The sequence below is a fragment of the Lepisosteus oculatus genome, chromosome 12 (genome assembly GCF_040954835.1).
Source record: "Lepisosteus oculatus isolate fLepOcu1 chromosome 12, fLepOcu1.hap2, whole genome shotgun sequence".
Taxonomy (NCBI): Eukaryota; Metazoa; Chordata; class Actinopteri; order Semionotiformes; family Lepisosteidae; genus Lepisosteus; species Lepisosteus oculatus.
In genome coordinates, this window is record NC_090707.1 from 26,778,555 (window position 1) to 26,787,344 (window position 8,790).

At 37.2% G+C, this 8,790-nt stretch overlaps 1 protein-coding gene across 3 annotated transcripts in view; it reads right to left on the reverse strand.

Moving 5' to 3' along the window:
• The window catches only part of LOC102685821 (signal transducer and activator of transcription 1), an 82,181-nt gene extending 73,960 nt beyond the window's left edge, over nucleotides 1-8,221 (reverse strand). Inside the window, exons 1-3 of one of the 3 annotated variants that reach the window (XM_015359149.2) lie at nucleotides 8,132-8,221; nucleotides 2,821-2,952; nucleotides 203-347 (exon numbers count right to left, since the gene is read on the reverse strand). In XM_015359149.2, the coding sequence (XP_015214635.1) occupies nucleotides 203-347; nucleotides 2,821-2,952; nucleotides 8,132-8,172 (318 nt within the window). In that variant the 5' untranslated portion in view covers nucleotides 8,173-8,221. Of the gene's footprint in view, nucleotides 1-202; nucleotides 348-2,820; nucleotides 2,953-6,219; nucleotides 6,397-8,131 lie in introns of those variants that run through there. The other 2 variants (XM_015359150.2, XM_015359151.2) reach the window with 2 other exon arrangements.
• Nucleotides 8,222-8,790: the final 569 nt, after the last annotated feature.

The following is an 8,790-nucleotide window of genomic DNA, read 5'->3' on the forward strand; positions in this document are numbered from 1 at the left end:
CATTGGTTAAATCTTTAATATACACATAACCTAAAATTCACCGTGAAAACCAATGTTCCTCAACTGCAGAGTCTTATCTATAACTTCAAACACTGAACTGACTGAAACATTACACGTTAAAAACCTAAATTCTGCCTTATACACTAAAACATGTATTACTTCTTCTGGGGCAAAAAAAAATTCCCTTCATTATTCATAGTACCTGGAGGTTGCGTTTTATCTTCCTTATATTATGTTGTAGCAGAAAATTGTTTTCCAAAGCAAAGCGGCTGTACTGGTCATCTAACTGTGCAAGCAGGTCATGGAATCGTACGGTGGCTAGGGAGTCGTTGGTGGCAACAAGTTCCCTGTAGGAATGAGAACCCCCCCCCCCACCATCATTATTATTGTACATGAATTTAGTGTGATTTACAATACAACACAAAATAATAAAAGTGAAGAAAAATGTGATCTTAAAACAAATAATGCTTATAGTTAACAGAAATTTAAAAATGTATTTTTATATGACAGAAGTGTTAAATACCTAATGAAAGACATATTCTAGGATTCGCATCAATTAAGCAGTTTTTCCATTCTTATTGTTATCAGTACAAGTTTATTCCAATGCAAGGCATCAAAGTAAGTTTATACATGCCTCTATTTACATTTCTCATTTACTATGGGCTTGTACAAGCATGCTTCTCTGTGCTCAACATAAGCCTTCTTTAATAAATTGCAGGCAATGTTTAAGAAAGCAAACCAGAGGCTGTTTTTCATTCAAAGACTCTCAATTCAAAGATTCAAAGAACTTGTTAGTCAAAATGTCCTAGAGATGGCATATAAAAGCCTTGTTGAGAGCCTCCTGGCATTTAACATGACAGTTTGGCACGGAAACCTGGGGCTGAAAAGCAAACTGCCTAGGATTGTGAAAATGGCAGAAAAATTAAAAAGGGAAACAGCAGCTCCAGCTCTGTGACTTATATCATAATACATCTCTCAGAATGGCAAGGGACATCACACCTGACTTCACACAACCACTCCATTTTCAATTCATAATACTCCCATCAGGAAAACAGTATAAGATATCAAATTAAAAAAAAAAAACATTTATAAGAAGTCCTTTGTCCCCTCTGCAATAAAACAGCTCAATGAAGGTATGTAAATGTATCCCCCCCCGACCCATTTATTTATCACATACTGTTGTTGTGATTTTATGTGACTCTTATAGTGAATATAGAAAGTAACCACCCCTTTTCAAAATGTAATAAAATCTGACTTTTTCCAGTTTTATTTACAAATTGTACCTTGCAACATCCAAGTGAAAAAAGAAAGTACAATTTCTGAAAAAAAAAACAGTAGAATAACTGGGTTGGATAAGAGAACACCCCCCTTAGTTAACACTTAGTGGAAACAACCTTTGCTTGAATTACAGCCTTGAGTCTGTTTGGATACATTTCTACCAACTTTGCAGACCTGGAGGGAGGAATATTTGCCCATTCCTCCTTACTATATTGTTCAAGCTCCGTCAAACTGTGTGGTGACCGTTGATGGACTGCCCTCTTCAAGTCATTCCAAAAAGACTTTCAATGGGATTTAGGTCGGGGCTCTGACTAGGCCACTCAAGGGCATTCACCTTCCTGTCCTTCAGCCACTGTACGGTTGCTCCGGGTCATTATCATGTTGAAAGGTGAACCATCTTCCCATTTTCAACTTCCTGGCTGAGGGCTGCAGGTTTTCTTCAAGAATTTGCCTGTATTTTGCACCATCCATCTTCCCTTCTATCCTGACAAGTGCCCCAGTCCCAGCTGAACAGAAACACCCCCACAACAGGATGCTGCCACCACTGTGCTTTACTGTAGGAACTGTGTTCTTTGGATGGCAAGATGTATTGGGTTTTCGCCAGACGTATCGTTTTGCATTCCGGCCAAAAAGATTGATTTTGGTCTCATCTAACCACAGCACCCTTTGCCACTTGGCCACAGAATCTTTAAGGTGCTTTTTAGCAAAAGATAACTGAGACTTGATGTGGCTTTTTTTTTTTAAGGAGTGGCTTTTTTCTTGCCACCCTCCCCATAGAGGCCAGATTTGTGGAGCGCTTGCGATATTGTTGTCACATAACACACAATCACCAGTCTTTGCCATAAAGGCATGTAGTTCATTCAAAGTTGCCATCTGCCTCTTGGTAGCTTCTATGATCAGTTGCCTTCTTGCTCGGTCATTCAGTTTGGAGGGACGGCCTGATATAGGCAAAGTCTGGGTGGTGCCATACACCTTCCACTTCTTAATGATGGTCTTGACTGTGCTCCATAGGATACCTTCAGCCTGTGAAATCTTTTTATACCCATCTCCTGACTTGTGCCACTCCACAACTTTATCTCAAAGTTCTTTTGAAAGAACCTTTCAGCCCATAGTGGATCCTTTGCTTTGAAAACTAATCAAAATTACCACAATTGATCATAGGTGGGAGCCAATTAGTTTGTTGTGCGATCTGTAAGGTGATTGGTTATACCTGAGCAAGTTTACAAACGCAATTGTAAGGGGGGTGTTCACTTATCCAAATAAGGTATTTTACTGTTGTAATATTAATTTTCAGAATATTTTAGAATTTTATTTTCACTTGACTAATGTGGGTTACTGTGTGTAAATACAAATGAAACATTTTAAATTTAATTTGTTTTTATTTTCAGAGCCTCATACAACAAAAGGTACACATTTTGAAAGGGGGTGCTGACTTTCTATACCCACTGCATGTTTTACTTGTGTTTGAACTTCTGTTGAAAAAGCCAAAAACATATTTCCTAAACTAAAGTCATACTGTTAACATATTATCACTGAGCTCACCAGTCATGGTTTTCAATCCATTGACTTAAGTACTGCCTTATTTCCATTGGAAAGCTGTCATCATACAGCTGATCCACTTGTTCCAGGTATTTTGATTCCAGCTGTTGCAGCTGATACCACTGAGCCATTTCACTAGAAATAAAAAAGTGAAAAACAACAAAATGCAGAAATGTTTGGAGATGGAACAGCGACTAACCACAATAGTACTATATGAAGTATGTGATAATGACGTATTCATTAACAACTTGTCGCCCATGTACATATCAATATAATAAACATTCATAAAAAGTGGTGAAAACAGCTGTTACTTATACTAAACATACCAGAAAGCCAGTAACTGGATAGACTTTAACCTATTTTTCACTTACAGAGCTGGGGTCCTTCCAGTGGTACTGCTTTCTAGTCCTAATACCCCTTTTACATTCACTTTGGCATGCCAGGGCAGGTGAAACAACTTTACTAGTCTGACAGCCCTGTTCCACTAGAGTACCTCCAGAAAGTCTAGCTCTCTGTTCAGACTGAACCTATCTGGTCTCCAAGATCATATTATGCATCCCATTTCAGGGAAGACTCCAACCTCCTCCACCTGCAGTTTTGCCGCACACCACATGCTTCCATAACCCCCAGCACCCTGCTGTCCAGCCCCGCTGCCTTTTTTTGCAAAATGCAGCCACCAACTTTTGCTGAAAACATGTTTGTGGACATCGGTCTCTCTCTCAAAGCTCCGCTGGAGAACAGGGCATCCTTTTGGCATCCACATATTATGACCTCTGTAGCATTCATGGACCTGCTGTGTCCCTGAAACAATGGCCACCTACAACCCACTTCTCACACATGCCTGTATCTCAATAGCTCGGGGCAGAATAGAACTGCTGCTGCACCCCCGCATGTACCAGGTGAACACCACACTCATACTGCACTCACAGCTGGATAGGCGTCTTCCATCACCAACATTACTTCCTTCTTCTTTTCTCTGTGTGGACTACACTAAAAGAGTCTTGCACCTCCAGTCAGAGGAGTAATACAGCATTTAAGTTGATCAAAGCTGTAGCACATCAAAACACCAACTCCCTACAGCTTAGAGTTCTTAAAGGCACAGCGGCTGAATACCAGTCATACTGTGTATCTCTATGGCATGAGGAACTTAAATCAATAATGACATCACTTAATTAGGATTTAAACAATCTCACTTGTGATCTCTGATGGTGTGGAGTTATCTTCTATGCTTACCAGCTGAGCTTGAAAGTCTTCCCAGAATTTCCTCAGATTTTTTTGGATCACAATCTGATAAACTCATGATTTTTCCAAGATCTTACCAGTTATACCAAGAACTAAAGCTGGGTTCCCTACTCCTAAAGCATTTTTCAACACATTAAGTGAGTTAAGTGAGCATCCAAAAAAAAAAACTATAAACATTCTAGGGCTGTGGACATACACAACTGAACAGGGCACTGACCTCAACCCTGCAGCCATACACCTGTGGGATCATCAAGAAAGCAATATATTCCTGTCTCCCAAGATCAAATAAAAGGACATTAAACAACTCTAGGTGCCAATAATCACTATGGGCAGCAGAAATCCTACAGTGTAGAAATGGTCACTACTACTATCAGTAATCAACACCAAAGGAAATGTCTTGCTGTAGACACACATTGAAAACAAATGCAGCAAATCTATTGTAGACTAATCTTTTCCCTAAAAATCATATAGAATGACCCTAAAAAAACTGACAGAAGTGTTCACCCAAATGCAGGTTTGAGCCAGGCATCATGAGTTCAAACCCACTTCATTTCACCAGCCAAATGTGATTGCAATCCCACAAGTGATGAAGAACTTTTGGCTCAACGCCAGCAAGGGAGTAGTTGGTCAGAACCTCCTTCATGGAACTGTGAAATGTATGAAAGTGAGAGGGTTCAAGGAGTCTACTACACTTCCTCCTTCTCTCCTGTGTGCAGCTGCAGGGTTTGAGCCATGAACCAGGATCTGAAAAATAGTAAGCTGTCTATTCCAAACTGGGTACATGTATGAGAAAAAATTCCAATTCTAGATTTAAAAAGTGCAAAATACATTTTTTACACATTTAAAAACAAATTAACAACACCTTTTTTGATGCGGTTCAAATCTATTAGGTCAGAAAACATTAAAAGTATAAGCTTCAGGTTAACAACCAGGCAGCATCATTAAGTTAATCAGTTCAGCATCCTAAATAAGACTGTCTGTTCCTAAAGAACAGACATAACTGGACAGAAGTAAAAATTTTGTTAGTTTAAAAAACAGTGCAAAACAGTTTACTTTAAGTTGAAATTCATATTTTGGACCCCCCACACACACAATTTGTTTCAGCCATTTTGACTATGATGCTCAATGTTATGACTGAGAAAATCAACTTTAAAACTTTAGACTAGTAAATGTTTGCGCAATTAGGACAGTACAAGTAAAAACTTGTGAATAAAAGGTTCTTCACACATGCTTTTAAAATTGTTGCTTAACAAATGACTGCCCATGTTATTTAATGGTATACTTGTGATGGGCACTGAAATAAAATAAAGCCAGTTTTCACTTTCACAAATACAGTAGATTAGGGGTCTAAAACCTTAGCTCCCATCTAGTAGGATTCACCATTAAATATCAAATTTGTGACACAAGGCCTTCCATAAAATGAGTCTGATATCTCAGTACTATAGCCTAGGTGGGTCTATTCTATAATTCCAATTGCGGAAAGGCCAACTGGAAATTTAGGCTCTAGCAAATACAGTAACTTCAAATATAACTGCAGGGCAATCTGGGACTTCTCATTTTCAGAAGTCCTTGCCGTTTATGTAAGGGCAGTATAAACATTTTTGAGACCTGATCAAATCATCAGCAAAATACATTAATACAGTTCGAAAATTGCAAGAAGTACATTTACTTAACTTTTTATCAAAATAGAGAACAGAAATATTTATGAATATCATTTCAAGATTCAGAAAGATTGAGACAAAAATATATAAAAGAAAATACGATATAATTACAACATATCATTCTTTATATTAACCACTACTAGTATAATTAAATAGGACTGTGCTGTGATAAACTATGGTATATCATGGAGTGTGTTTTTAGATAACTTTATTAATTACCAGTGTACAGTACTGTATGATCTCTACAGTATACCATATAAAAAAATTATTATAGAATAAAACACTCCTATTGTCACTCCTGAAGTTGTGTTAATAACTACTTAAGGTAAAAATATATACAGTATATATAACCTCATCAAAAACAGTATAGCAATGACGACGCCAACAGTAATTTCCAAAGCAACCGTACTGTATGTAAAGGGTCCATCACTACAGCTACAGAGCCTCTCCCGACTTCCTGTAAATAAAACTTCGTATTTAAATCAAACTGTTTACTAACCTTTAATATTTGATCCGTTTAAAATAAACACTTAACAAAACGTCGAACAGAAGAAAGGACATTCACTGGTCTCAACCTTGTAGACTTCAGAAAAATGATTTCTCTCACTCAAAACACCTCGAAAAACGAAACTAACTCTGACGTTCTTATTAACTGGATGTCATCTTGCCAGCTGACCAGAAACAAACAATTGGCATGCCTCTCAGCCAATCACAAATAAGAGTTTGCTCACTAACACCCAATTCCTCTTCGAAAGCCAACCAACGTAAAGAGGAAATTGTCTTTCCCACTTTTTTTTAAAGGCTCAGGGAGTAGGAGCTGTTCTAAACATTAGTCAACCCTCCCTCGTAATTTCCCCAGCCTGTAGGAGAAATAGAAAGTTTACTTTCCCATGAGATTTTGTGAGACGCAGAAACCTAGACAAATGTGCATACTTACGGTGTAATTTAGCAAATTATTTTTCTTTGACAATTTACAAAAATTAAAATCCTAATTGTAAATGATATTGTTGTATTAAAAATATATCAAATAATTTGGAATTTGGAATTTGGTAAAAGATTTCATTGTACCATAAGATTAAGCATAAACATAAGTACATAAAAAGGTTACAAACCAGAGGAGGCCATTCTGCTCACCTTCATCCAGGTGGATGCTGCACATTGGTGGTGGTGGAGGGGAGTCCCCATTACCTGTAAAGCGCTTTGAGTGGAGTATCCAGAAAAGCGCTATATAAGTGTTAGCTATTATTATTATTATTATTATTATTATTATTATTATTATTATTATTATTAATTGTATTGTCTTGCTATGTGATCTGCAGATCTCGTCCAGACGTTTTTCAAAGAATCACAGAAGATTTGCTTCAATTATATAACTGGCTAGCCTGCTCCAGAAAATTTTAACACATATTGAACAGACACCAGTTTTCACTGTCTTAAATGTACATTCCCTCAATTTCCACTTGTACCTTCAGGATTTTGTTTCACTATAGGTCTTAGATTAAGCCCCCAAGTGGACTCCTGGGTTCAGGATTACAAAAACCTGTAAAGAGTTATCTTATAGTGTACAAAACACATCTAGTTCAGAACTAAAGAAATTTCAGACTGAAAAAGGATCCAGTATGTTTCTTTGCTGACATTTAGTTACTTTTGCCTGTTAAATATCTTTACTTATTTGCAAATGATGCATCATACAGTACTTTTTCATTCCAGGAAATTACAGTTTTGCTGAAATAGTTTAAGAAACAGTGTTTCAAGAACAGTTTTATTCTAGAAAACACAGCTTGACATTCGAAAATCATCTTAACTGAAGTAGTTAATTAAATCAAAATATGTATAAATTCAGAAGGTGATACAAGACAATCACAAAACTCTGCAAGTAATGAGAATCTATCACAAAGGACTAAAAGATGTACTTTAATCTTACTTTTAAAACAGCGAAAATCTCTTCTGTAGCCGTTTGCAGATCAATCTACAGTTAGGGATTTTAAAAGTGAATGTATTGAAATTGAAAAGATAATGCAAAACATATACATCGAAATGTTTACTCCCACTAGTTGTGCCCATTGATTCTGAGACTGAGCTTACATTTTTTAAATGTTTTTCAATAATTTGTCAAGTCACAGTTTTGGGGGAAAGACGACAATATAGATATGTGTTAGTGTTCTTAAATATCATGAGAAGTATTGTGCTAGGAAAGGCATCTGACATCTTCAAATAATCGGCGACGCACGAGAAAATTAAAGGGGAGCATCCGTGAAAGAAAACAGGACATTCCTTTATCAAACACTGATATCTTAGAACAAACTGCTGAGTTACAGTGTTACAACCATTTCTCTCGGATCTTAGGAGTGGCTTGATCAAATAATTGGATTATTGCAGGAAGCAAACCTGCTTTCATCTGTAACCTTTACCTGTTACCAACATCCTTGCTTGAAAAAATGAGGCCGTTCATCTTTCTTCCTTTAGCTGCGGTACGCCGACCACACCCTTAACCCTATGCTACAGCTGTATTAGCTAGAAACGCCTTCTGGAGAAGGATAGCTTTATTCCGCTAGCTGTTTCAGGGAGGAAGGCCGACTGGCATAAGAGCTGTATCACGAGGTTTCCGAGAAACCGAAAGGATCTGGGAGATCACTGCATTGAAAGGAAACAGAGAAACGAAACTTTAATTGGAGCCAAACGGTTTTTTTTTATCTCTTTCTGATTGTTAGTCTCAACTTTACCAAGCGGCTGCTTTTGCAGCTGCAGCTTATTTTCTCCCTCCAGGATTTTTAAGACTTTAAGCTTTTAAGACTTTTAAGCTCTGTGGTGAAGCAGAACGAGGAGCGTTTTGTAAAAATTAAAATATGTAATTGTTTTTTTTCCCCCATTGTTATAATGTTTAATTGTTTAATTCACAGCATTCCTTTACGGATATTAAATCGATTTTTTGTTATCGTAATACGTGTTGACTTTTAAATGTTTGATAGTAGTAACCAGCCGTAATGCTGCTGTAAAGATCTTATGAAAGCAGACCTGAGTTTATGAAAACAATAATTATCTGTTCTATATGTGGATAGAAGTAGGCTAC